The sequence below is a fragment of the Ictidomys tridecemlineatus genome, chromosome Y, assembly GCF_052094955.1.
Source record: "Ictidomys tridecemlineatus isolate mIctTri1 chromosome Y, mIctTri1.hap1, whole genome shotgun sequence".
In the NCBI taxonomy this organism is placed as follows: Eukaryota; Metazoa; Chordata; class Mammalia; order Rodentia; family Sciuridae; genus Ictidomys; species Ictidomys tridecemlineatus.
This window is the reverse complement of record NC_135494.1, coordinates 561,738-589,161: the sequence shown is the minus strand read 5'-3', so window position 1 is coordinate 589,161 and position 27,424 is coordinate 561,738. Positions and strand designations below refer to the sequence as shown.

The 27,424-nt window shown below is 42.7% G+C and overlaps 1 protein-coding gene and 1 long non-coding RNA gene across 7 annotated transcripts in view; one reads left to right on the top strand and one right to left on the bottom strand.

The window, feature by feature from the left end:
• Positions 1 to 2,070: 2,070 nt before the first annotated feature.
• LOC120890325 (uncharacterized) lies at positions 2,071 to 27,424 on the bottom strand. 5 transcript variants are annotated; one of them, XM_078035246.1, is made up of 7 exons: positions 27,314 to 27,424; positions 26,502 to 26,623; positions 21,618 to 22,934; positions 9,505 to 9,631; positions 9,264 to 9,324; positions 6,944 to 8,702; positions 2,071 to 4,378 (listed from the first exon to the last, which is right to left on the bottom strand). In XM_078035246.1, exons 3-6 carry the CDS (start codon positions 22,041 to 22,043, stop codon positions 6,953 to 6,955), a joined length of 2,364 nt encoding a protein of 787 aa, XP_077891372.1. In that variant the 5' UTR covers positions 22,044 to 22,934; positions 26,502 to 26,623; positions 27,314 to 27,424; the 3' UTR covers positions 2,071 to 4,378; positions 6,944 to 6,952. The 5 variants fall into 5 exon arrangements, with proteins under 5 accessions (XP_077891372.1, XP_077891373.1, XP_077891371.1 ...); XM_078035247.1 differs by having other exon boundaries at positions 2,071 to 2,933; XM_078035245.1 differs by lacking the exon at positions 2,071 to 4,378 and having other exon boundaries at positions 6,327 to 8,702.
• Positions 21,326 to 27,424, top strand: part of LOC144371938 (uncharacterized) — a 28,792-nt gene continuing 22,693 nt past the window's right edge. For both annotated transcript variants that reach the window (XR_013432004.1, XR_013432005.1), the window contains exons 1-2: positions 21,326 to 22,119; positions 23,047 to 23,254. This is a non-coding gene — a long non-coding RNA (uncharacterized LOC144371938). The remainder of the gene's footprint in view (positions 22,120 to 23,046; positions 23,255 to 27,424) is intronic.

Sequence of the window (27,424 nt, the reverse complement as noted above, 5' to 3'; positions counted from 1 at the left end):
TAACTAAAACATACCAAGTTTTTGGCAAAGCAGACAATTGAGGAATCCCCGATTGAGCAGGTCCCATAATGACCATTTCATTATTAATGGCTCTTAAATCTTGCAATAATCTCCATTTACCAGATTTCTTTTTGATGACAAAAATGGGAGTATTATGGGGAGATACAGAAGGTTGTATATGTCCTTCCGCTAATTGTTGTTTGACCAGGTCATGGGCTACTTGTATCTTTTCTTTAGTCAAGGGCCACTGAGGAACCCATACTGGTCTTTCTGATTTCCATGTAATTTTTATTGTCTCAGTGGCCCTTTGTGAAAATCCAACCCATGTCTATCTGTTCCTTGATCTATTTGTCTTGGTGCTGCTATACCTTCTTCTTGTTTTTCTAATCTTTTTCCTTTCCTAAAACCTTGTCTAGCCATAATAGTGGGTGCATTTTGATTGATATTATTTGTTAATGTCAAACCTAATTGATCTAGGACATCTCGTCCCCATAAATTTACGGGAAGATGATCCAATACATATGGCTGTATAGTTCCTTCACATCCTTCAGGATCCTTCCAATCTAATAGCATTGCACTTCTATCGTGATTAGTCGCCACTCCTAGGCCTCGAAGCGTTTTAGTGGCTTGGTGTAATGGCCAATGTTTTGGCCATTCTTGACGAGAGATAATGCCAAGGTCTGCACCTGTATCCAGTAGCCCATTAAATTCATGTCCTTGAATATTTAGTTTTAGCATGGGGCGAGAATCTAAATTTAAAGAAAGCATAGCCCAATCTACACCTGTGGAGCCTAATCCCTTGGAACCTCTTTCTACAGCATGACTGAAAAATTTATCATGTAGGCTTGGTATTATTAGTAACTGTGCTATTCTATCTCCTGGTGAAATTATTGATATACCCTTTGGAGAACTGGCTATAGTTTTTATTTCACCTTCATAATCAGGATCAATTATCCCAGGACTTATCAAAGTCCTTTTAGAGTAGAAGAGCTGCGTCCCAATAATAAGCCTACTGTTCCTTTGGGAAGAGGTCCTTTTACCCCTGTGGGAATGATTTGAACTCCCGTCTCTGGAGTTAGTACTGATTTGGCGGAGGCACAGATGTCCAACCCTGCGCTCCCTCCGGTTTGTCTGATGAGGGATCTGATGTCCTGGGCACTGCCCTGATGGGGTTGCTGGGTTCCTCCAGTGCTCCGTATATTTGTGGTTTGGGGCCTCGGAGCATTGGGGCCCCCCTGTCCATTTTTTGGCAATGGAGCCCGATGCCTTTGTCCACGATATTGTGGATAAACACCTTGTCCTTGTTCGTTTTTTGATAATGGAGTACCCTCTATGGTGGTTTGAGAATGGTATTCATTAGCCCAATGTAATGGAGTACCCTCTATGGTGGTTTGAGAACGGCATTCATTAGCCCAATGTCTCCCTCTACGGCATCGTGGGCAAATACCCGGTATTCTACTTGTTTGATACCTAGTTTTGTTAAACCCTCCTCCTATGGGGCAATTCCTTTTAAAATGTCCTGTTTGTTGACAATTGTAGCATGTTCCTGGCCTGGCATATAAAGCCTGTTTGACTGCAGCTGCCACAATTTGCCCTTGTTCATTAATGTCTCTGGCATCTAAAGCCTGTTTTACTGCAGCTGCCACAATTTGCCCTTGTTCATTAATGTCTCTGGCATCTAAAGCCTGTTTTACTGCAGCTGCCATGACTTGCTCTTGTTCATTAATGTCTCTGGCATCTAAAGCCTGTTTTACTGCAGCTGCCATGACTTGCTCTTATTCATTAATGTCTCTACATAATTTAATATATGTGTTTAAATCTTCCTGTTTCCATGGTCTAATGATATCTCTGCACCAACGTTTCGCTTGGTCATAAGCCAGTTGTTTTATTAATGGCATTGCTTGTTATGTATTCCCAAAAACTCTGGTAGCTGGTTGAATAAGCCTATCTACAAATTCAGCGTAAGGTTCATTAGCTCCTTGTATTATCTTAGATAATTGACCTTGTAAACCTCCATGTCCTTGTAAAGTCTTCCATGCCGAAGTCTGGCTAGGCACATTTCAGGAGAAATTGTCAAAAGAAACTAACTTTATTTTTAGAACTACAAACGCCAAACAAAACAGCTCCTCAGGGAAAAAACCCTCAGAGCCAAACTGCCACCACCGGCTTCCACAACCCTCTCACCCCCACACCAGCCTTTCAACCTCCCACAATCCTCCTGCTCTTGAGGCCGATTGGCTGGGGTGCGTGAGCAGAGCCAAAGAAGTCCCCCAATGAGCAGCTCCATGGAGGAGCCAATCAGCTAGATGTTGCTGGGGCCGCTGTGAGCCAATCATCAGCTGGCGGTCTGAAGGGCAAGGAAACAGCCCAATGAACATCACCGCAGAGGAGCCAATCAGCTAGATGTTGCTGGGGCCGCTGTGAGCCAATCATCAGCTGGCAGTCTGAAGGGCAGGGAAACAGCCCAATGAACATCACCGCAGAGGAGCCAATCAGCTAGATGTTGCTGGGGCCAGCAGGGACGGGTGCATGGGACCTGTCTTGGCCTGGAGGAAGCTCAGGACTACATAGGGACTCGAGGAGTCAGACAGCTGGACAGGCTCCTGGCTCCATCAGTGGCCCTTGTGATGGGTGTGTCTCTCCAGAGGCTTGGTTTCCTTCTGTTTGAAGGGGCAGGGGTCAGAGGAGGAGGTGGTCACACACACGTTGCTGTGCTGCTCTGGCTGAGGACACCAGAACTGTGCAAATGACCATGCTCTGCCCAGGGTTGTCTCCTACCTTGGGCTTGGTCAGAGAGACTTGGATGGCTTCAGTCTCAGGCCTCCTGGTTTCCAAGCTAAATGACTTGTGGTCTCTTCCACTTGTTGGCAGGTGATGCTTGGGACCCTTTTCCACATAGAGGGTCACATGTGGTCACTGTTGAATGATGACAGCTGTAGAGCAATGAGTCGCGAGGATGAGGAAACTGGCCCATGGTTCTGAGGAAGGCCCTGTGAACACCGAACCTCCCTCACAGTCTCCTGGCCTGCAAGTCAAAGCCCTGTCAGTGGACAAAGCTCCTCACACAAAGGTCAGGTGCACCCTCTTCCACAGCAGCAGGTGAAGCTGGGGCTTAAGGAGCTCCAATGAGTCCTTCCAGCTCTGATGAGATGGGAAAACTGGGAGCCTCTTCCTGGGATCCCAGGAAGGTTATGAAAAGGGCACATGTCCCCATCCCTCAACCCTGACAGCCCTTTCCCAGATCCTCTCATTCTCATGAGCCAGGGAAACCTTTAATTTTCATAACTAGTTGATGCTGTAGTTGGACATGATACTAAAATGTGTCCTCTAGAGCTTTGGAGTTGTTCTGTAACCTCACTTGCAGTGGAAGCAGAAATGAGAGTCAGACTCCATCCTTCCTCCTGCATTAAGAAATCCTGCAGGAGGAGTGGGAAGGGCGCCCCCTGCCTGGCTCCTGTGGGATCAAACGACTGCTCTGCTCTCAGCATTCATGTTAGCCTCAGACTGTGTCACCTGAGCAGGGAGCAGAGATGGGACCCCAGATTCCCCAGGATTAAGAAGTGCTGGGTGTTTGCCCAGAGCATGTGGATAACCTCGGGAAAACAGGGGAGATAAAATAACACAGCCGGACTCAGTGAGACCTAGTCTGTGGGAGGCCAAACTACCATGTAGCTGTTTCTGTCTCCCCTCTGATGTGTGTGACATCATCATTGGTCACCCTGTGATCTGGTCGCCTATGTAACCCAAAGAATGACCAATCTTCAGGGTGGTGTGACGGTGTCCTCGTGCATGGGTGTGCCTTCCTATATCAACATGGGTGAAGCTATGCTCCTGTGTTCCTTTGTAGTATTACCTTTGCCCTCTTTGAAATAGAATGTTCCATGGAGATGCCTTTTGTGTGTCCCCTTCTCTTGCTCTCCCCTTGGGAGTGTTATTCCTGGATGTCAGTCAACCTGCTGACACAGACGTTGCTGAAGTCTGGCTAGGCACAATTCAGGAGCCACTTGTCAAAAGAAACTAACTTTATTTTTAGAACTACAAACACCAAACAAAACAGCTCCTCAGGGAAAAAACCCTCAGAGCCCAACAGCCACCACCGGCTCCCACAAGCCTCTCACCCCCACACCAGCCTCTCAACCTCCCACAATCCTCCTGCTCTTGAGGCCAATTGGCTGGGTTGCGTGGGCAGAGCCAAAGAAGTCCCCCAATGAGCAGCTCCGTGGAGGAGCCAATCAGCTAGATGTTGCTGGGGCCGCTGTGAGCCAATCATCAGCTGGCAGTCTGAAGGGCAGGGAAACAGCCCAGTGAACATCACCGCAGAGGAGCCAATCAGCTAGATGTTGCTGGGGCCACTGTGAGCCAATCCTCAGCTGGCAGTCTGAAGGGCAGAGAAACAGCCCAATGAACATCACCGCAGAGGAGCCAATCAGCTAGATGTTGCTGGGGCCTCTGTGAGCCAATCATCAGCCGGCAGCTGGAAGTTTGCTAGCAGCTGGAAGTTTGCTGGGGCCCCTTTGGCTGTGGCTCTCAACAGACGTCAGGAAGCTAGACTCAGCCCCCTAAAACCTGACCCTTTGCCTCATTTGAATGACTTCTCCTTAATAAAATGGTTCAACACATTCTCTCTCTCTCTCATCTTAAGGTCAGAGGAACTCTCACAGCACCCCCATAGAAAAAGGTATTTCTGTCTCTATGTGGTTATTTTGCCCAGCCAGTTAGCTCAGTTCCCCTGGAGCCAGTCTCAGTGAGACCCAGTGTGTGGGAGGCCAAATTAGCATGTGACTCTGTCTCCCCTTCTGATTGGTGTGGCCTCATCATTGTTCACTCTATGATCTGGTTGCCTAACTAACCCAGATGATAGCACCAATCTTTGGAGTCCTGTGGCTGTGTCCTCCTGCATAGGAGAGCCTTCCTACATCCCTGTGGGTCGAGCTATGCTCACCTGTCCCTTTGTGATATTACCCCTTGTCCTGTTTTGGATATATGACTTTTGTGTGTCCCCTTCTCTTGCTCTGCCCTTGAGTGTGGCCTTACGAGATGTCAGCCAGCAAAAATTAACAATTAGCATTTTTGAAAATTATTCTCAGGAAACACCTTAAAGAGTAGCAGAAATATCTGAGGGGTTCAAAATTCAGAATTCATTTTTTAATTCCTCAATCATTTTATTATGGAGTCTTTAGAATTCCTTTTATAATCTGTATACTAGGAAATGATTAAATATGTAATGTGAAATGTTTTCTCCTGCTAAGCAAGTTGTTTTTAAAAATATATATATATTTTCACATGTATGGCTGCTAATCTTACTGGAGTGAGACGGTATCTTAGGGTGGTTTTGATTTCAATTTCTGGGGAGAAGATGGCAGTGAATAGAGTGCATCACCCCCTTGTACTTCATCACTGCACAGGTGAATAACGAGGTACAACGGCCAAAAGCTATCTTGTTAGGAAATTTCCATCAAAATTGGGGTGCACCGAAACCTAGAGGAAGGATTTCCATCACCGAGGACCGGTTACTGGGTCACAACCACAAGTGAACTGTGCGACCGGAGATCTAGTGTGATTTCTTAAATGCTGTTCAAAGGGACCTAGAAAGTTGAAAGTCTTACTAAAATTTTTAAAGAGAGTAAAAGGATCTTCCCAGATATGAATTCGCTACATATTTGAGGACAACTCTGAAAGCTGAATACTGCCCCACATGACTTATCCTCAGTATTTTCTACAGTATGCGTCCTTTCATACAACTGAACAAAACTAGAACAGCTAAACCCTTTATATTTCTTACTTGCATAGGATTTATACTTTTTATTCCAAAAGAATCTTCCCAGTCCTTAGTAAAATACTGAGAAAACTAGAAGATTTCCCACGTTTCTCACACGCACAGGGCTTCTCTCCGTGAGGGTTTTCATATATGAAAATGAAAACAGGGCTGGATGAAAAGCTGACAGGATGTACAAAATCCCCCACACACTGTTTTTTTTTTTTTTTCAATGTGATTAAAATGGCTTTGAAGACAACAGGGGAAATGGAAAGATTTGTGATATTTTTTACATTTAAAGAGTTATTCAGTTGGATGTGGTGGTGTTTGCCTTTAATTACTGAGACTTGAGAGCCAGATTCTGAAGGATCAATGTTGGAGGCTAGCCTCAGGACCTAAGGAAGACCCTAAGAAACTCAGCAAGTCCCTGTCTCAAAATAAAAAGTAACTAGAATGTAGCTCAGTGTAGAGCACAACCAGACATAATCCCCAGTCTGTCTCTCTCTCTCTCCCTCTCTCTCTCTCTGCCAAGGTCAATGCTTGGCACCAGAATCATGAGCCACCACACACCTTTGTAGATTCAAACAGCAATTCTTTATTCCTGCTCTCACACCGCCTCCACACAGGTCCAGGGGCAATCGCCTTCTGCCCTCTCGCACAATTCACCTACTCCATGAGGCTCTCTCCAAATCCCATTTTAATCTCACGAGAACTCAATGGGAACAAGCAGCAGGAACACCCTAATCCCAGCAATAATCTTCAACTACCAACTTCCCTAAAACCCATTATCTTAAACTGGCAACGCCTTAAACTCAAGGAGCCGGTTACTTCCTCAAACCTGATCAGCTCTAAACCCGAATCCGCCTTGGTCCTTGAGCAAGGTCACCTTATTAAAGCATGCATGCAATGTCCCATCAAATGTCCTCTAAGCAGCATGGGGTACGCTTGGCAAGGAAATTTCGATGTGTCATTCCTACTTGGTAATGGCCCTCAGCATCTCTCTCTCTCTCTCTCTCTCACACACACACACACACACACACACACACACACACTTTCAGCAGTGTAAGCCCTTTCTTGTCTTTGAGGATGACATGAAATATTGATTTACCAGGTTTTACATTCAAAGGATTTTTCTCCAATAACGTCCTACATGTATATGAGTGAAGCAGTAATAACAGAAAAGTTTACCAATTGTTTTCATGCATACAATTCCTCTGCAGTATCTGTTCTTTCACGTGTATGAAGCAGACAGGATGTGGCAAAAGCTTTTCCACATTGTTGACATTCGTAGGGCTTTTCTCTGGTATGTATTCTTCCATGTCTGTGAAGATGAGAAGATCTAGCAAAGGCTTTGCCACACTGCTTACATTCATAGACCTTCTCTCCATTATGTGTTCTTCCATGAATCTGAAGGGAACTGGATGTAGCAAAGGCTTTCCCACACTGCTTACATTCATAGAGCTTCTCTCTAGTATGTATTATTTCATGTTTGTGAAGGTGAGAGGACCGAGTGAAGGCTTTCCCACAATGCTTACACTGATAGGGCTTCTCTCCAGTGTGCATTCTTCCATGAATCTGAAGGTAACTGGACGTAGCAAAGGCTTTGCCACACTGCTTACAATCATAGGGTTTTGCTCCAGTATGAGTTTTTTCATGTGACTGAAGGTGACCAGACTGAGTGAAAGCTTTCCCACACAGCTTACATTCATAGGGCTTCTCTCCAGTATGAGTTCGTTCATGTATCTGAAGGAAAGAGGCAGTAGTGAAGGCTTTACCACACTGCTTACATTCATAGGGCTTCTCTCCAGTGTGCATTCTTCCATGAATCTGAAGGGAACGGGATGTAGAAAAGGCTTTGCCACACTGCTTACATGCATAGGGCTTCTCTCCAGTGTGCATTCTTCCATGAATCTGAAGGGAACCAGATGTAGCAAAGGCTTTGCCACACTGCTTACAATCATAGGGCTTCTCTCCAGTATGAGTTTTTTCATGTGATTGAAGGTGACTGTATCTAGAAAAGGCTTTGCCACACTGCTTACAATCATAGGGTTTTGCTCCAGTATGAGTTTTCTCATGTGTGTGAAGGTTAGTGGACTTATTGAAGGCTTTCCCACACTGCTTACATTCATAGGGCTTCTCTCCAGTATGAGTTTTTTCATGTGCGTGAAGGTGACTGGATCTAGAAAAGGCTTTGCCACACTGCTTACAATCATAGGGTTTTGCTCCAGTATGAGTTTTTTCATGTGTGTGAAGGTTAGTGGACTTAGTGAAGGCTTTCCCACACTGCTTACATTCATAGGGCTTCTCTCTAGTATGTGTTCTTCCATGTCTGTGAAGATGACTGGATCTAGAAAAGGTTTTCCCACACTGCTTACATGCATAGGGCTTCTGCTCAGTATGCATTCTCTGATGTATTTGAAGTAAACTGGGATAATCAAAGTCTTTCCCACATATCTTACATTTGAAATGTGCATCCCCTGTGTGTGTGATCCTGTGCCTTTGAAGACTTGCCTGTGAAATACAGGTCCGAACACCTTGTTGACATTCATAGAGTTTCTCTCCAGAATGAGTTCTTTCATGTCTTCTAAATAAAGAGGAGAAATGAAAGGCTTTCCCACATGTGTCCCATTGAAAATGTTTACCTCCACTGTGTGTTATCATGTGTCTTTGAACACCAGTGGGATAAGAAGAGGCTTCACCACATTGTTGCCATTCATTGGATTGCTCCCCAGTATGAGTTTCTTCATGTCTCTCAATGTCATTGGAACAACTGATGACTTTTCCACATACTGTACTTTCATAAGATGCATCTACCCTTTGTATTAACATTTGTGTGTGAACGCTTTTGAGAGAAACCAGAGATTTCCTGTATTGTTTCAATTCACATGGCTTCTCTTCACATTCCTCATGCTTGTAGTATTTGTGTCCAGAGTGAGATGTGATCTGCCTATGAAGGAATGAAGGTCATATGAAGTCTTTTGCACACATAATGAAGTCACATGGATTTACTCTATTAAAATTTTTCTTTGTTCAATTAAGAATTGGAATTGATTTGAAGGTTTCCCCACACTATTCTGTGCCTTTGAAGTTTACCATGACTTCTTTGAAGAAGTGACTAGCACATAATCAATGCTTAATTCATTCACAATTTTCTATGTATTTATAGATCTTTACATTACTACCAACATCAGGTAAAGGCTAGGTTTTCTGACTTGTTCAACTTGCCTGAAAATAAAGAGATTGAAAGAAAACAATCCTTTGCAACACAGCTTCTCTGTGGCTATTATCCAAATAGTGATATTCACATATGCAATTTCATAGTACTTTTTGCATGTCAAATACTTTGAAAGGACTGAATATCTGTTACAGCTAAGTATATATTTCTGGTAAAAAATATTATAAGAATAAATACTTTTCTTATTATGCATACTTTTTCAGTTGGCTTGCTTTAAAAATTATATGACAGTTCTCAGATTCCCTCACGAATTCCTCTTGTGAGTACAGTTACCTTACATTGCTTCCAGAGTTTTCAATCTGATATTCAGTGGTCTTGTCTTCCCACCTGTTTCCTAAAATGAGAGAAGAGAACAATCTTTATGAATATTTAGGAGCTAGAAATGTTTTGCCAAATCCTAGGTGCCATTTATGCTGCAATAGTTCACCAACTGATTCCCTTTTCACCTTCTACATAAATGACCAAAATAAACATGAATTCTCTATTTGATTAATTTTAGAAACATCATTATTACCTATAGAAGCCAGGTTTCTGAGGACTTCCAGCATCACATCTCTGTAAAGGTTCTTCTGGGAAGGATCCAGCAAAGTCCACTCCTCCTGGGTGAAGTTCACTGTCACATCCTCCAAGGTCACTGAGATCTGAAATATCCCACAAATGTATAGTGGAGGCCAGGAGAGATTGACAGCATGAGAAATCTATACTCAACATGTGTGATGTTCACATGACTCCCTGGCCTCTTGATTAATTCCATGATTTAATCCAACAAATCTTTACTGTACTCAATTTTTTACACCCATTACAACACTAGAAATTGGCTACTCAGAAGGCTAACATCCTTTTTTAGTGTTTTATACCCTTCCTTTGGTGAGTTCACAGGAAGTGAGACGGGCTCCCAGATCACTCCTAACTTCTTTATTGGTTGCACCTCTATTACATGTCCCAGAAACATCCTGTGTGGTACAGAGCTAATGTAAGCAATTCGGATAGTACTTATCTTTAGAAAAGAAAGGTGATGAGTAGGAAATTGCAGGAATCATGAAACTAAGCATTTGAGAGAGATTCTGCAAACTACTGTGGCTCTCTGTACCTACAAGGTTAATATAAACAACATGGTACTTACTGATGTCTTGTTTCCTCTGAAAGTCTATAGTTCCATACTTAAAGAAATGCCTAGAACCAGCCCACACCCACACCCTCTGGTAAAAGGGTCAATAAGGAGATGCCTTCATAGACAACATTTAGACAACCTTTCACACCGGTTGTCACAATGTGGTAACTCTCTTTGAGTTCATCCTGTGTGATTATACAGAGAACAATTAGAACTTTGCAGGTGCTTTACTCAAGAACAAATTTAGTCAACTAGCTTACTATTAAGTGACAAAAACAAACATAAGTTCTCTATTTGATTAACTTATTTATTAATGAACACAACAATTTGATAATTTCCTGTGGTTACTGTCAAAGCAAAATGAGGTAAGTGCAAAGATGGCACATGTCTTAGAAATAACTCAATGACCCAAAAATGTCACCTTGTCCAAATAAGAATCTTACAAAGTTTTATATCTCTCAAAAAATCTTCTTAATAAACAGCAGGCACTACATTTCTAAGTCTCATAGTAAAAATAAATGTCCAATGATTGTCAAACTGTTCTTAACAGCAGCCAGTTCACTACTATAATGTACAGTCATGAGACACATGCCAATGCTCCGCTCAAGGACATTTTGATAAAGGTTGGGTCACATGTGCAATGGTTGTCTGTTGTGAAAGAGATTCATGCTGCCTGAAGCAAAGGTGGTGGAAACAAACATAAAGCAAAAGCTCTTCCAGAGTGTGGTAAAGTAACAAGTTTGTAGCCCAGAATTCTAAACTATCCTACATAATCTGGGTGTAAAAAAGGCCACCATTCACATCTGTAAGCATGTTATTTTTTTTTAAACTTTTTTTTTTTAGAGAGGAGAGAGAGAGAGAGAGAGAGAGAGAGAGAGAGAGAGAGAGATTTTTTAATATTTATTTTTTAGTTCTCGGCAGATACAATATCTTTGTTGGTATGTGGTGCTGAGGCTCGAACCCAGGCCGCATGCATGCCAGCCAAGCACGCTACCGCTTGAGCCACATCCCCAGCCCTGTAAGCATGTTATGATGTCTGCACAGTGATGGAACTGGCAAAAAGAAAATGTCCCTGCCACTGACACAGAACCTTACTCAAGAACTGAAAACATACAGAACCGCCCAAAACAAGGAAGAATCCACAATTACACTTAGAGACATCAGCCCAACTCTGTCAGGACAATGATGCAGGCAGGAGGGCTTCATGGGTCTTCAAGCAAATGGGAAGCACACTGAGGTCTCAGGGTCACAGCAACACTGCACAGGACATAAACCACACCCCTACAAGTGCACCACCAGTGAAATCCCATGTATGCTCAAAAAAAATGAGAGCTAAAGCAGAAATCAGATCAGAAGCAGCTGAAAAGCCTCCAGGGAAGGGGACGTGAAACACAAGACTCTAAACAGACACAGGACAAAGAGGGGACTCAAGAGAAAAGGTGACCATTTTGAAGGAAAAAATGTAAAAGTCCATCACAGGAAATTCTTAGAGAACACCAGAGGTGGTGCTGTATTGCTTTCTCAGTCATCCAACGCACATTTCAGAAAAGAAGAGCTAAAAGCAATCATTGAAACTGTCACTTCAGAAAAACAGAGAAAGAAGAGCAAGGTAAACCTAAATTACCCACAGGAAGGTAACAGAAGGTGTGGATAAAACCACAACCTGGAAATCCGCAGTCTACAATATCAAGTTCTTCATGAACATCAGCATCACTGATACACTGACATAAGGCTAAGAATACAGAAGACAGGGACTGGGGTTATGGCTCAGTGGAAGAGTGCTTGCCTACTGCTTAGGAGAAACTGGGTTCAATCCTCACTGACACATAAAAAGAAAAAAGTGTAAAATATACAATAACATTAAAGAAAAAATCAAAGAGGACTGAAAACCTAGTAACACATTTAAAAGTATCATCATCAACAATGCATTGGGACTTCAAGATTATCATAAACGTGCTTCGTACAAATTAGACAACTTGCAAAAACTGGACCATTTATTTGAGAGAGACAATTTCCTATAACTTACACACAAGGGGAAATAAACAAAACAGATGAGCCCATGACTACTGAAAAAAACAGACTCAATAACTAATTATTACCCAAAAAGGCAAGGCAAGGGCCTTACATCTCAAACAGGCTTCCATGAGACACTTAAGAACTGCCACCAATTTTCTACTTTTTTTCCAGAACATAGAAGCTGAGTTAACACCTCCTAATTCTTTCTGAGGCATGAGTTACCATATTATCCAAATTAAATAGATAAAGAAAAGTATTTTTTGAGAGAGAGAGAGAGAGAGAGAGAGAGAGAGAGAGAGAGAGAGAGAGAGAAAATGTACAATCATAAATGTAAAAAACTGTACACTCCAGGTGTCTATGCAAATGATGGGGAAATTATGGACACAGGAACACTGAGTACAGTGACTACAGCAGCCATATCCAGAAGTGCCCAAAGCTAGATTCAAGGAAGATACACCTTGCAATACTGAATGGACAAGCTGCAGTTTACCCACACCAAAGAAAATCACCCAGAAAATGAGCTCTGCAGCCTGGAATGATACAGCACCCTTAAAGGCAGACTGGTAAGAGAGAGAAGCCAGTTTGAAATGGCAAAGTGTAGTAAGATTCCAAGTCAAAAACATTCGGAAAAGACAACATTATAGATGCACTAGCAGAACTGATGGGTACCAGGGACTCATGGAGCAGAGAGGGAGGGAGCAATGAGGAGGAGTGATTGACAGGGGGAACACAAAATTCCCGGAGCAGTGAAACTCTTCTGTACGACATTATCTTGTAAACTACGTAACACACACAAACACATCACACAGAGGAGGAACACTAAGGTAAAGAATGAACTTTGGCTTATCATAACATGTTGCTTCATCCATTCTCCTTATCAAATGTTCAACAATGGTTTAGTAACCAACAAACACCCTACACCAAAGCAATATGTTGAAAACAGTGGAGACTATCAGCTGGAGAGAAGGGGTATTCGATTCTATGAGTAATGCCACATTTAATTGTCACTTTGATTGGATTAAAAGATGCCAATGATTAATGACCTTATGGTTGTGTCTATAAATGATTGGCATGTGGAACAGTGAACCAAACTGGAGATCCTCCTTAAGCTAGGCAGCACCATCTAATAGGACGGTGGCTTGGGTGAACAAAAGTTGGAAGAAGAAGGAAGCAGCAGCAGAGCAAGCTCCTTTCTTCTCCAATTTGTTCTTGATGGCTTCTGCAGTGGCCTGAGGATATCAGACTCTGCCTCCTTCAGTCTCCCAAAGTGGACTCTGCCAGTGATTCTCCAGGGAGTTTCCAGAACCTGTGGTCTGGACCAGAGCAGCACCATTGATCCCTCTTGTTCTGCAGCTTCAGCCTCTTGGACTCTGCAGCCAGCACTCCTAAAACTCTCCAGCTGCAGATGGCCACTGTGGACATCCAGCTTTGGGTCAAGTAGGCCAATCTAAAAGTCCCCTTTCATAATCATACTTCCTCTTGATGCTGTTTCTCTAGAGAACACTGACTAATATACTATGTAAGTCAAAAATTGCTCTGAAAAAAATAAAGTTTATATCATAAAGAAGTGAATAAACTACCAAGCCATGAAGTTTTACAAACATATACATGAGAAACAATTTTATATGCTAAATACCATTTTCATAATAATGCAAAAATAAAGCAAAGAGGAAGAGTCAGAGTAACAAATTTCAAAACTATGGACAAAAGCAAGGAAACTGATTTTCAATACTATTACCATCTTGAAAGAAATTGGATGATAAGTCTTCAAAAGTCATTGTGTGGTCACATACACAAAGTGTTAAGTTTTGCTATGCTTAGCAAAAACAAAGGGGTACTGTGAGAAACTATGAACTCTTTGAACTGTGTGCTTGTTGCCATCTTAAGAAGATAAAAGAATGTTCTGCCAAGTTTAAAATATATATATTTTTGTGCTTGCCAGGAAATAACTAACTACAAGTAGTATAATAAGAAGTATAGAGCACTGTGACCAGTAACAAAGTTATGCTGAGAATGTTTATCCATGCTGGAAAAGATTAAGCTGCCAAGAGGATGTGTTTCTTTTTTGCTATATAAAAGAAGAAGGGAAAAAAATAAAGAGGTGCTCATTCCTACTGTGTGTGTGTATGTGTGTGTGTGTGTGTGTGTGTGTCTTTCAGCATCTCTGCTGTTACCGCCTGATCAGGAACTACAGATTGTCAGCAGGGTCTGACAACTCATTCCAACTGCTGGTGTGGTGGTGTGCACCTGTAACTTTAGCCAATAGGGAGGTCAAGGCAGGGAAATGGAAAGTTGGAGGCCAGTCTAAGCAACTTAGCAAGACACTCAGAAATTTAGTGAGACTGGTCTTCATTAAAAATTAAAAGAGGGTACTGGGATTGGAGCTGAGTGGCAGAGCACTTGCTAGCATGTGTGAGGAAAGGGGTATGATCCTCAGCACCACAGAAAATTTTTTTTTAAAAAAAAGGTATTCTGTCCATCTATATCTATACAAAACATAAAAAAATAATAAATACAAGGCTGAGGATGTGCTCAGTGGAAGTGACTGTAGGTTTATTACCCAGTAAAACACCTGCCCACCGCCAGAACGCTGCTCACAAATTGAAATTCATTTCTGGAGGAGAACTAAGCATGAGCAAGTCCATGGCATCAATCCCCAGCACTCAATAAGTAAGCAAATAAATAAAAAACAGTCTACAACACTAATTCTCTTGGGCTGGAGAGTAGCTTGGTAGTAGAAAACTTGCCAAGCATGTATGTGGCCCTCGGATCAATCTCCAGCAGGCCACACACACACACACACAAAAAAAAAAAAAAAAAAACTAAAATAATGTAATGAGAGATAAAAATGATTATAATACAAAAGGTACACAATTAGAGGCATAAAATACAACAAAATCAATGGAAAGACAACACACTTTCTCACAAGGGAGATTGAATGTTTCCATAATCTACACTCTCTAAAAAAACACTGAGCATTTCAATAAATTTTGTGAAATTTAGGGCATGGTTTACTGTATTTTGGAGGTAAACATAAGAAAAACTACATCTAAAAATAAAAATAGTATTGTTGGGGGCTGGGGATGTGGCTCAAGTGGTAGTCCGCTTCCCTGGCATGTGTGCGGCCTGGGTTCGATCCTCAGCACCACGTACAAACGAAGTTGTTGTGTCCACCGAAATCTGAAATATTAAAAAATACTCTCTCTCTCTTAAAAAAAAAAAAAAAAACAATAGTAGGGTTGGGATTTTGGATCAGCAGTAGAGTGCTTACCTAGCACATGAGAGGCCCTAGGTTTGATCTGTTAAGGTCGGGTGAGCATCAGAGGAAGAGACCACCAAGAGACTGTCTCATGCAACAGCAGAGGGTTTATTGGGGGTCCAGCATGCTGGGGCTCAGAGCTCACTTGAGAGGAGCTGAGAGCCCCAAGAATAACTTAAGAAGAGCTTATATACATTGTTTGAACTGGGGAGTCCATGTGTATACAGGTCAGGGAATGCGGGAGGGGTTGTTTGTACAGAGCAACCAGATGGTCAGGAGACTTTTCTCAACATACATTTAACGGTTTTTCTGGGAATTGTTTTGACACCCACATAAATTTCAGGTTTCAGGAAAACAGAACTTCAACCAAGAAAACAAACTTAACCTTTACATTCTTAACCTTTCAGATCCTCAGCACCACATAAAAATAAATAAATAGGCATTTTGTCAGACTACAGCAACAACAAAAAAATAGTTTTCAAAAAATTGAAAATAATAGACTGTATCTAAGACCAGCCAAAATGTTGTACAGGACAGAGAGAGTAGAGAGGGCATTTATGCTGATCCCAAATTTCATAAGATAAAAGGCCAGCTCCCAAAGGGTTGGCCCTAGGAGGAGGCACTTAGGAGGGAACAGGAATCAGGTGACATACTGGGAGTGCTCTTGAGGGGATCAGCACCCTTATTTAGACAGACGTATTGCTCCTTTCCAGAAAACGAGTGTCATTTACTATTTCACTAATATTCAGCGATTAAATGATCATAATTGGGTATTTCAGGTATTGTCAAAATTGTCCTTAAATTTTACAATGACGAGGGAGTGATGGTGCACACCTGTAACCCAGTGGTTCACGAGTCTGAGGCACTAGGCGATGTAGCAAGACTCTGTACCAAAACAAAGAATGTAAAAGGGGCTGGTGGATAAGCAACTCTGGGTTCCATTCTTTTTTTTTTTTTTATGTTGGAAGTATATAACTTGATCATTTTGTTTTGTTTTGTTTCTAATTTTTGCCTTTAGTCTCAGAGGAGACTTTGGATTTGGACTTTGTAGCAAATCTGCTACCACTAAGACTAAGGGGACACTTGTAGATAGACTAAATGCATTTCTTTTTTTTTTTGAGAGTGAGAGAGGAGAGAGGGAGAGAGAGAGAGAGAGAGAGAGAGAGAGAGAGAGAGAGAGAGAGAGAGAGAATTTTTAATATTTATTTTTTAGTTCTCGGCAGACACAACATCTTTGTTGGTATGCGGTGCTGAGGATCGAACCCGGGCCGCACGCATGCCAGGCGAGTGCGCTACTGCTTGAGCCACATCCCCAGCCCCTGGGTTCCATTCTTGATACCAAAAAACCACACAGTTAACATGAACCTGCCAAGTCCAGATAACAACAGTGAAAAAATGTCATCCTTTGTCAAATTCATCACCTTGTGAAGGACAGTTACTAGTTTTCATGAAATCACATTCATAAATTTATCCACCACTATTTTTATAGTATTGGACTCAAATTCTGCAGCAATAATGCAAAACAGAGTTTCTCTGTATCTTACGTGGCATTTTGGAATCTAGGGTTGGATTTCAATTTGAAATCACTGAAAAGACAAGACTGAATCTTACAAACTTTCTATACATACTCAGGGGTCGCAAAAGGTAAATTAGGTAATTAGGTGTTTTCTTTTTCTTTTCTTTCTTTCTTTTTTGATAGCCCCAAGATGAAAACCAGGACATTTTACTACAGATCCACATCCCCAGTCATTTTTATACTTTATTTTGAGACACAGTCTCACCAGATTGCATAAGGCCTGGATAAGACCTAAGGCTGTCCTCAAATTTGCAACACTCCTGTCAAAACCTCTGGAGAAGAAACGATCAAAGGTGTGCACCACTGTACCTGGCTGTAAGTTGGGATTTTTAACAATGGAAATGCAACCAGACTTTAAAAAATCCACTTCTTTCTTGCCTCTTTAATATTAGTCCATCCCATGTGACTCTGAATAAATAATCCTGGGCCTCAGATAAGTGAGCTCATCATTTCAAAGTGATACACAGAAACCTTTGGTGCTGAGGGAGCACACATGTGTCAGGCTCAAGGGGCAGGGAAGGTCCCTGACAGCTGGGACATGCCCCTCCTGGTCTTGCTCCCTGAAAGCCTCCAGGATCACCCTCCAAGACACCTGGACCATGACTTTAGTCTTTTCAGGTTTGCACAGCTCTGCACTGGGGTGGGTGTTGCTTATGCTCTGGGAGAGGTTTCGCTCCTTCACACTGTGAGACTAAAAGGGCAGCAGTCTCTGCTGACCTGGCCCCTCAGCACCAGCATCCACAGGCTGACTGTCCACCTGTCTTCAAGGAATGGGAACAGAGCATGGAAAAAACAAGTTTCCAAGGAAGTAGCTGTCTAGATGAGGTCTGTTCCAGGAGATTCCTCAGACCAGAGGCCCCAGCAGCTTCCCTGAGAGGCTGCACCCCACACCTCAGGCTGTCCTCTAGGAGGAACTGACCCAGGGCCTGAAGTTCTGTTCCCCCTGCAGGGACCAGGGCAGCTGTGGGCACCTTGTGGCAGCTCCAGGAGAGGACAGTGGCTGAGGACATGGGACCCTGTGAGGCATCCAAAAGGAACCTCTGCCCAAGAAATCTGACATGGTGTCTACGCCTAAGAAAGATAAAAGGAGAAGCTGTGAACTCAAGTTCTCTATACAGTTGCATCTACATCAAAGAACCTTCAGAGTACTTGACTTTGGCCAACCAGACCACCATGAGGGTGCAAAGGCAGGGTTCTGTATGGAGAACAAAAATTATCTTGGGCTATCTTAAGTCCTTTCATAGCCAATTATCTTAATTTCTGTATCAGAACACAATTCTCAAAACTTCTCAGAATATACCACTAACCTTACCAGATGCCTAGTCTCCAAAATCTACCAAAGCTCAGAATGCAATAACAGACATACAGAAAAAATTCTCTTTATTTTTTTTCTGTACCCCATTAATCTGATGTTCCTACCAATGCAATTGGTTAATGCAGTGATACACAAGTTTCTTTTATAAAAGTTCACGTAGGCCAGACACAGTGGCACACAACTGTAATCCCAGCAGCTTGAGAGGCTAAGGTAGGAGGATTGCTAAATTCAAAGGCAGCCTCAGCAACTTAGTGACACCACAAGAAACTTGGTGAGATCACATCTGAAAATACAATGTAAAAAGGGCTGGGGATATGGGCTGGGGATGTGGCTCAAGCGGTAGCGCGCCCGCCTGGCATGCGTGCGGCCCAGGTTCGATCCACATACCAACAAAGATGTTGTGTCCGCCAAGAACTAAAAAAAAAAAAAAAAAAAAAAAATGCTGAGGGCCATTACCAAGTAGGAATGACGCATCAAAATTTCCTTGCCAAGAGTACCCCATGCTGCTTAGAGGACATTTGATGGAACATTGCATGCATGCTTTAATAAGGTGACCTTGCTCAAGGACCAAGGCGGATCCGGGTTTAGAGCTGATCGGGTTTGAGGAAGTAACTGGCTCCTTGAGTTTAAGGCATTGCCAGTTTTTTTTTTTTTAATTTTTTAATATTTATTTTTTAGTTTTTGGCGGACACAACATCTTTGTTGGTATGTGGTGCTGAGGATCGAACCCCTGGCCACACGCATGCCAGGTGAGCGCGCTACTGCTTGAGCCACATCCCCAGCCCAAGGCATTGCCAGTTTAAGATAATGGGTTTTAGGGAAGTTGGAGGTTGAAGATTATTGCTGGGATTAGGGTGTTCCTGCTGCTTGTTCCCGTTGAGTTCTCCTGAGATTAAAATGGGATTTGGAGATAGCCTCCTGGAGTAGGTGAATTGTGCGGGAGACGGCAGAACGCGATTGTCCCTGGACCTGTGTGGCGGCGGTGTGAGAGCGGGAATAAAAAATTGCTGTTTGAACCTAGGAAGCTGTGTGGTGGCTTGTAATTCTGGTGCCAAGCTGAGACATTAGCCTTGGCAAAAAAAGGGCTGGGGATGTGGCTCAGTGTTTAAGTGTCCCCGCGTTCAATCTCTGGTATATTAAAAAAGGAAAGAAAGAAGAAAGAGAGAGAGAGAGAGAGAGAGAGAGAGAGAGAGAGAGAAGAAAAGAAAAGAAAAGAAAAGAAAAGAAAAGGAAAGGAAAAGAAAAGAGAAGAGAAAAGAAAAGAAGGAAAGAAAAGAGGGACACATACATTATTCAGGGTAACTTGAATCCATGTTCCTTAGTATGGTCATTAATATTTGGGTTAAAATGAAGTATGTTTTGTAGCTGGGGTTGTCAATGCCTTTAATCCCAACAGCTTTGGAAGCTGAGGCAGGAGGATCACAACTTTCAGGCCAGGCTGGGCAACATAGCCAGATCCTTTCTGAAAATCATATTGAAAAGAGCTAGGGATGAAGGACAGTACATGAATCAGACATTATTGTAGTGGCATCCCCTTCCTTCACAGAAAATTTTAACTGGGTTTCTCCAGAAATTTTCACCATGGGCTAATTTTAGGACTGTCAACAAGAGAATGTCCACAAAAAAGTTCAGTGTAGATAAACTTCCTATTTTCGTGTTGCCCTATTTTCGGGTGGCTAGTATGGGAGAAATTAGCACTCCAAGTGCTGGACTCGAACTCCCCTTACTAGTTTTTTACACACTTGTATCCAGTATAGTAGTTTGTAGAAATGTGCAAACAAGGCCTCTGGCCTTGAGCTGGGATTCACAGAGAAATCACCAACTGGGCACCTTGGAAACAGCTGGTGGGGGAGGAAAGAAAGGGGAGAAGAAGCTCTTCCCTTCTCAGGTGCTGTCCTTGAAGGGTTAACGTGGCTAGAACAGTGAAAGAAAAAGCTGCTTTTATGTGTGTGATGTGACAACTTGACTATGGTGACTCCATTTTGTGAACTCAGCCATGACACTCAAAAATGTCATGACTGGGGCAGTTTGCATTCTTTGTTCATGAAAATCCCCCAAGAACACAGAATGATCTATGTGCCAACCAGAGACTAACTGACCACAACTTTCCGGCTTGCTGGCATTGCCTGAACCTCCAAACGTCTCTTTTGTGGTTTTTGTGCTTAAATATGGAGCCAAGTTAAGGCAGGGGCCCCACTCTGACAACCTCATTCTTTCAAGAGCAGAGTGTCTGCCACTGGCCAGCAATAAAGGCTTAACTGGAATGAGACTGTGTGGTCTGAGTTATTTGTGGGTCTCAGTATTACAATGTGAACTTCTGAGCCCCTCCCCTTACATGCTGGGTATAAGATTCTGAAACCACCTGAACTCGGGGTTCAGGGGATAAATTGATTGATTACAGCAAAAGCAGTGCCCTCTAAGACTGGCTGCAGCCAGATAAAACTGTTTCTGGCTATCTTCAGTGCCTTGCCTCCTTTGTCCCTACATCATCATTTCCCTGTGTGCCTACATGACTGCACGACTGGGGTGACTCTACATCATGGACTATCAGAAAGGGGAGCAGTTATCCTCTATTGATGCAGCCCAGGATTCCATATCCCTGGGATCTATAAACAACCTCCTTATTCCCTTTAAGGCAGTTATTTTGAGCAAACACAAGGAAGTGTTAAGTGATTATTCTTTCCCCTCAAGTATAACATTCACAAATAGAAAACAAATGCTTTCAAAAGTGTTCTTCTTGCCAGGGACAGTGGCACAGGCCTGTCATTCCAGATACATGGGAGGCTGAAGCAGGAGGATCACAAGTTATGGCTGAGGGAGGGAGGGAGGAAAAGAGGGAAGGAGGGAGGGAGGAAAAAGGGAGGGAGAGAGGGAGGAAAAAAGGGAGGGAGAGAGGGAGGAAAAAAGGGAGGGAGGGAGGAAAGGAAGGAGGGAAGGAGGGAGGAAGATTCTTTCCAATATTTCACTAGATGAAAAGTGACAATTAGCACACAGTATCCATTGGAAATGAGTGGGAAGAACGAACGTCTGGCCGAGCTGTGAGGTGGAGGGAAGGTGGGTTTAGAGGCAGGAGGCGCCTGCAATATGGGGGACCTACAGCAGCCTCCGGAGGAGCTCCCCTGGGAGGAGGAAGGTGCATTTGTGGCCCTGCTTCCTCCACGTCGGGAAGAGTGGGTCGGGCCACCAGTAGGGAGCAAAGGGGACACCAGGGACCTGAGCCGCCCTTCCAAACCCAGGGAACCAGGGGACAGGGCCCAGGGCCACTTGACAGCGTGGAATCCGCCGCCCTCCGCAGCTCACCCCCGCGCCGGGCCCCAACCCCGCACCTTCAGCCCCGGTCGCAAACTCACCATTTTTGGCTTCCGTGGTGACCAGGCGTCGTCTGGAGGAAGTTCCGGGGCCCCGAGATCCCCGGGGACACCGGCAGCGGCAGAGTCAACTGGGTCACTGGAACAGAAACTCGGCCAGAGAAGGAGTAGCCCGGTGGGTGCGGAAGAAAGCCCGCAATGTTGCGGAAGCCCGCCCTTCCACTTCCTCTGCGCACTGATTGGACAGTTCCCCCCGTATCCCGGATGGATGGCCTCCAGGCCCGCCTCTGCATCGTGACTGACAGGTAACATCATCCAATCACTGCCTGAAATTGGGTAGAGTGACAGATTCTTGGCCCCAGCCCTTTTCAGGAGGAGCTTCCTGGCTGTGCTGGGAGCTAATCCAGGTGAAAAGCCTGGGCTTAGCCTCTGGTACAGAGGTGACACCTGGCACTGCTTTCGGAGCATGGGAGGCCCTGGGTTTAACCTCAACACAAAAACAAAGCGCAGCTTCTCAGGGAGGCTGAGGCTGGAGGAGCCCAAGGTCAGAGAGACCCTCTCTTAAAATAAAAGGAAAAGGGTGGGATGTAGCTCAGAGGTCCAGGTCAAGCCCCACTGGGTTTATTCCCCAGTACCTCAAAGAAAAAGAAAGAACGATATTGCATCTATACATATATTTTTCCACTCAGCTGATGCGACCTCAGGCGACTTAGAAAGACCCAGTCTCCAAATTTCTGAAACACTATTTAGACACATCATATGTATGACCCATACATAATATCTAAAAATGAGAACAATTTGAAAACTATTTTAGTAATTCTCATCACCTCCCGGCCTCTGTGGCTTTGAGGAGGCAGCCTGAGCTATGAAAGGAAGCCATTGGGGTTGGCTCTGATGCTCAGGGTCCCATCCCCAGCAGAGAGGGTGGGGGAGGAAGGAAGGCAATCCTCCAGGGCAGCAATGTGCGGTGGAAATTAAATGGGTGCCTTGCGCTTAGTGTAGATGTTCTACTCCGACTGTTAGGAAGTCTTGTGCAGAGACCTGACTCTGGGGATCCCACAGGTCTGGTCAGGTGTTTGCCCCAATATCAAACAGAAAAGGTCATGATGCAAAGCAGGAAAGGAACTTTGACCAGTGCAGCTACACCAGGAAGACAAGGAAACCCTGTCCTTATGCTGTCTTCAGGTGCTGACAAGGACTTTGAGGTTTTATAGAAGGATAATCATAGGCTGTATGCACAGGGGAAATTGTACCTAGGATTTAGTATTATCTGTAGGATTTAAGCTTCAGGCATCTGTTCTTATGTCTGTGAGCTCACGCTCACTTGCCCCCTTGACACATGTCACTCTATTGCACAGACTGGAGAGAGAGAGAGAGAGAGAGAGAGAGAGAGAGAGAGAGAGAGAGAGAATTTTTTAAGTTTTTAATTTTTTTTATAAATTTCTTTTTTTTTTAATATTTTACTTTTTAGTTGTCAGCGGACACAACATCTTTTGTTGGTATGTGGTACTGAGGATCCAACCCGGGCCGCACGCATGCCAGATGAGCGCGCTACCACTTGAGCCACATCCCCAGCCCGAGAGAGAATTTTTTAATATTTATTTTTTTAGTTTTCGGTGGACACACATCTTTGTTTGTATGTGGTGCTGAGGATGGACCCCGGGCCGCACACATGCCAGGTGAGTGAGCTACCAATTGAGCCACATCCCCAGCCCTTCCTTAATACTTGAAGGCAATTGGGAAATTCTCTTTCCGACACTAAATTCTTGGTCCGAGGTCATCATGATCTACTCTTGAAACACAAAAGGCGATAGTAGAAAACGTAGTACCTCAGGGACATAACCAACTTGGAAGATCCAGGTTATTAATATTATTATTCTGCCAAACACTCATCAGAAGACTCTTCATCTTTTCTGGATTTATTGGGAAGCCTTGCACTTGGCAATGGTAACATGGACATGTTCATTTGGCGGGGTGCTTCAGCCTTTCCACGGAGCAGAGGGCTCAGTCACAATATTTATTACAGTGGCTTTTTAGAGCATCTTAACTCTGTTCTAAGATTTGCATCAGCATTTATCTGACTATGAACGATCTTGGAAGTAATTTAAGTCAAGCATTAAGAAAATCCTCATGTTGTAAGTTTGAAACAGAGCCATAAAGACTGTACCACACAAGCAAAAAATAATATTTAAAGTAGTCCCTTCAAAGATCATGAGACCGGAGCTGGCCTAGGTCTGGTTCATTGGCATGCACCAGTTTCAGACCCCAAAATGAACTTCAGCAGAGTGTCGCTCTGAAATACCAGCCGGCAATAACTAGCCATGCCATAAGGTGAGTTGCATTGATACAGGCTACAGGATATTCATCATCCTTTCTCTTAATTCTCATATTTAAGGAGTCTGTTAGGTGCTGAGAGCCATTGCCAAATAGAAATGACGCATCAATATTTCCTTGCCAGTGTACCCCATGTTGCTTAAAGGAAGGACTCATGGAAATGGATTTGCCTTGGACATTCGCTGTGACATTGCATGTATGTTTGAGAAAGGTGACCCTGCTCAAGGACCAGGGTGGATCCAGGTTTAGGGTGTATCCTGCAGGTTTTAGGAAGTATCCCTCTCCTTAGGATTAGGGCGTTCCTGGTTTAGGACAATCTGGGTTTAGGGCAGTTCCTGGTTTAAGGTTATTCCTGCTGGGAATAGGGCGGGGTATCCTGCTGCCTGAGTTCCCCTTGAGTTCTCCTGGAATTCAGAAAGTTTTTGGGATTAAAAGCCTGGTGGAGTACGTGAATGAGGCCCAGAACTGGGATTCCCCCAGAATGTGTTTGTAGAGGGCCAGTGTGAGTTCGGGAATAAAGAGTTGCTGTTTGAATCTACAAAGCTGTGAGTGGCTTGTGATCTTGTGCCCAGCCAGACTGTGGCAGTTAGGTCAATCAGTGATGTAAATATTCTGAAGGCAGAAGACAAACATCCAAACATCCTTTTGGGTGCCATCTCACTGAGGGTTAGGGTATTACCAATCAACCTCCAGGTGCCAGGCATCCTCCTGTAATTGCTCTTGTCCATTCTAGGAGACCAGCCTAAAATGCATCCACTATTTCTAGAATTCTTGTGTTGTACTCACCAGACATTTGCATAATACTTAGGAAAACTCAGGAAGAATACTTAGGAAAGGTGCCAGTTTCTATTGTAGAATGATCAGGGCAACCATGCATTGGTGGATACCTTATGTAAACAACTGGCCTGTATAGAAAAATTCTATTTCAACAAGCCTTCTATTTGGACAATTGTCAAGATAAGTAGTCTTAATTTCAAAGGGTCAGCATGATTGTCTGGTTTAGGTTTCTCATATGCTGTGTTTTCCTCAAATATAATCCCAGACAACCTGTTTACCACAGGATCAACATATAACTGACCACTACAGTCAGCATGATTAATCTAGTTTCATTGGTGGACTTTCCAGTCCACACCACAATGGACATTAAAAATGGATCTGAGGGCTGCGGTTGTGGCTCCGTGGTGGATCGCTCACCTAGCATGTGCGAGGCCCTGGGTTTCATCCTCGATACCACATAAAAAAATAAACAAAATAAAGGAATTGTTTCCATCAACAACTAAAAAATAAATTTTAAAAAATAGATCTGAGAAATGGGTCCATAGAAGTCTCTTCATACTTTTTACTTATCTGGCAAGCTCATGAAGCTGCATGGTTGTAAACTCTGCAGTTGGAAGGTTTACCTTCCTGTGTCAGGTTTTTCAGTCATGATGACCGGTTTATATTCTATCTTTTCAAATATGATTTAATTTACTGAATCATGTTCAGCAGCAGTGAACATGATTCAGTCAATTCAGCAGCAGTCTCAATTTTTTTTTTTCTTTTTTTGGTGGTGATGCTGGGGATTGAACGCTGGGCCTTGTGCATGTGAGAAAAGCACCCTACCAACTGAGATATATCCCCTGAGATTCTCAATATTACAATTAAGGAAAAAAATTATTATTTTGTAAGATCTAGTGTGTGCCTCTGGGGTCCTGTATTCCCCCTTTTCTTTATTTAATAAAACTGAGTAAAGACTTGGCATATGCCATAGTATCATCAGTTTAAGTTATAAATAGTAGTAAAGTATTTAAATGATCAGATTTACCTTGTGTTAATTATTGTAATTTCTCAATATATACTAGTTGATATATCCTAACAGTTTAAAAGGAATCCTCAATGTCTTTCTGAGAGAAGTTCTCACAATATCATTGCGTTTCAGAATATTATCCTTTAAATAGATGTCTCTCAATTGTCTTTTTAAAAATATGATTAAGCAGTATATAAATCCTACCATATTTTTATGAATAATAGGTCCAGTGAGAGAACTTCTATAATGTCAATGAATTTTCAACAAGGTTTGCAAGTTTTATTGCTCAAAACTATCATACAACTTTAATTTGGAGAATATCAGTCCTAATGAAATTCCCAGATCTCAAAATTATTCAACAAACAAAATATGCAAGAATGAACAATCTTTGAGTCAATCAAATTTAGTCTCCAAGGAGAATTGTAAAAGTTGGAATCTAAGACAGCACTTTAATATATTTAGTTTGTTTAATCAAGGATGTGAATTTATTCACCAAAATTAATCCTTGCCTTAAACAATAAGAATAAAGACCTTGCTTAGAGGAGTTAAACTTAACATTTTAATAGGTCTTTATCACGTCAAAATATGAACCAAAATATTAGCTCACTATCAGCATAGATAGTAAAATCAGGGAAATGGCCTGAAATATCCTTGAATTAATGAGTTAAAATTTTTAGTCAGTCCAGTACATATAAATATTTTTTTTTACATTTCTCTATTATCTGTGTAATTAATAATATAAAAATATTTCTATTTAGGAAAATATTTTTATCATTAAAATCTAGAATATACAGATCTTGGTTTACCCAAAGATGATTTCTTTCTTCTTAGGACCTCCAATGTGTGCTTCTCCTCTGTTGAAATTCCTTTTAGAATTTTTCCTGGTTATACTTTGAAATAACTTCTGAAAACCTTAGAATCGTTGTACCTTGATAAAAAGAAATATCAATGAGGACTGGGGTTGGGGCTCAGTGGTAGCATGCTTGCCTGGCATGCATGAGGCACTGGCTTCGATGCTCGACACTACATACAAATAAATTTAAAAAGTAAAGGTCCATCAACAACTTTAAAAAATATATTTTAAAAAAAGGAAAGAAATATCAATGAAAATATAGTTAAAGTCCTTGGATATTTCTGTAGATAGTTAATACAATATACATAACCTATAATTAATACAATATAATTGATTAACTTTATGTAACCACGTGGATCTTAAGATATGTTGGATCCATTTCAATTTGTTCTCAACTAGGACTGCACGCTTGCATGTGATGTCACGTGATGTGGCTGATGATCCTTGTGTATACATTTACTTATTTCTTGTAATTACACAGTCAGGAACAAGAATAAGGATTTGGGGGTCATCCCAGGAACATGGCTAGCTTTGTTTCTGCGACAAGCAAATGCATCCCCATAACTTTCAAAATCAAAAGCCAAGTGTGAGACAGCAACATTTAGCAACATGACCATAGAGAGGAAAAGGAAGGGTCCCAAGGGAAGCTGCTGAGGGGTAAGAAATCAAGTTATTTGGCCTTGAGAGCAAGTCCGGCTTAGGGCTGCAATGAACAAAAATGTGGAATTAGATTTTGCCTGAAAAAGATCTTTTGTTGGCACTTACAGATAGGTGTTCTTAAAAATGCAGGCTCTGGGCAGCTCCAGGTAGCAGGTCTGAAACAGGAAGTACAGGTTAGCAGCTAGAAGGTGGGACCAGAAGTCCTGTGTGAGTGAC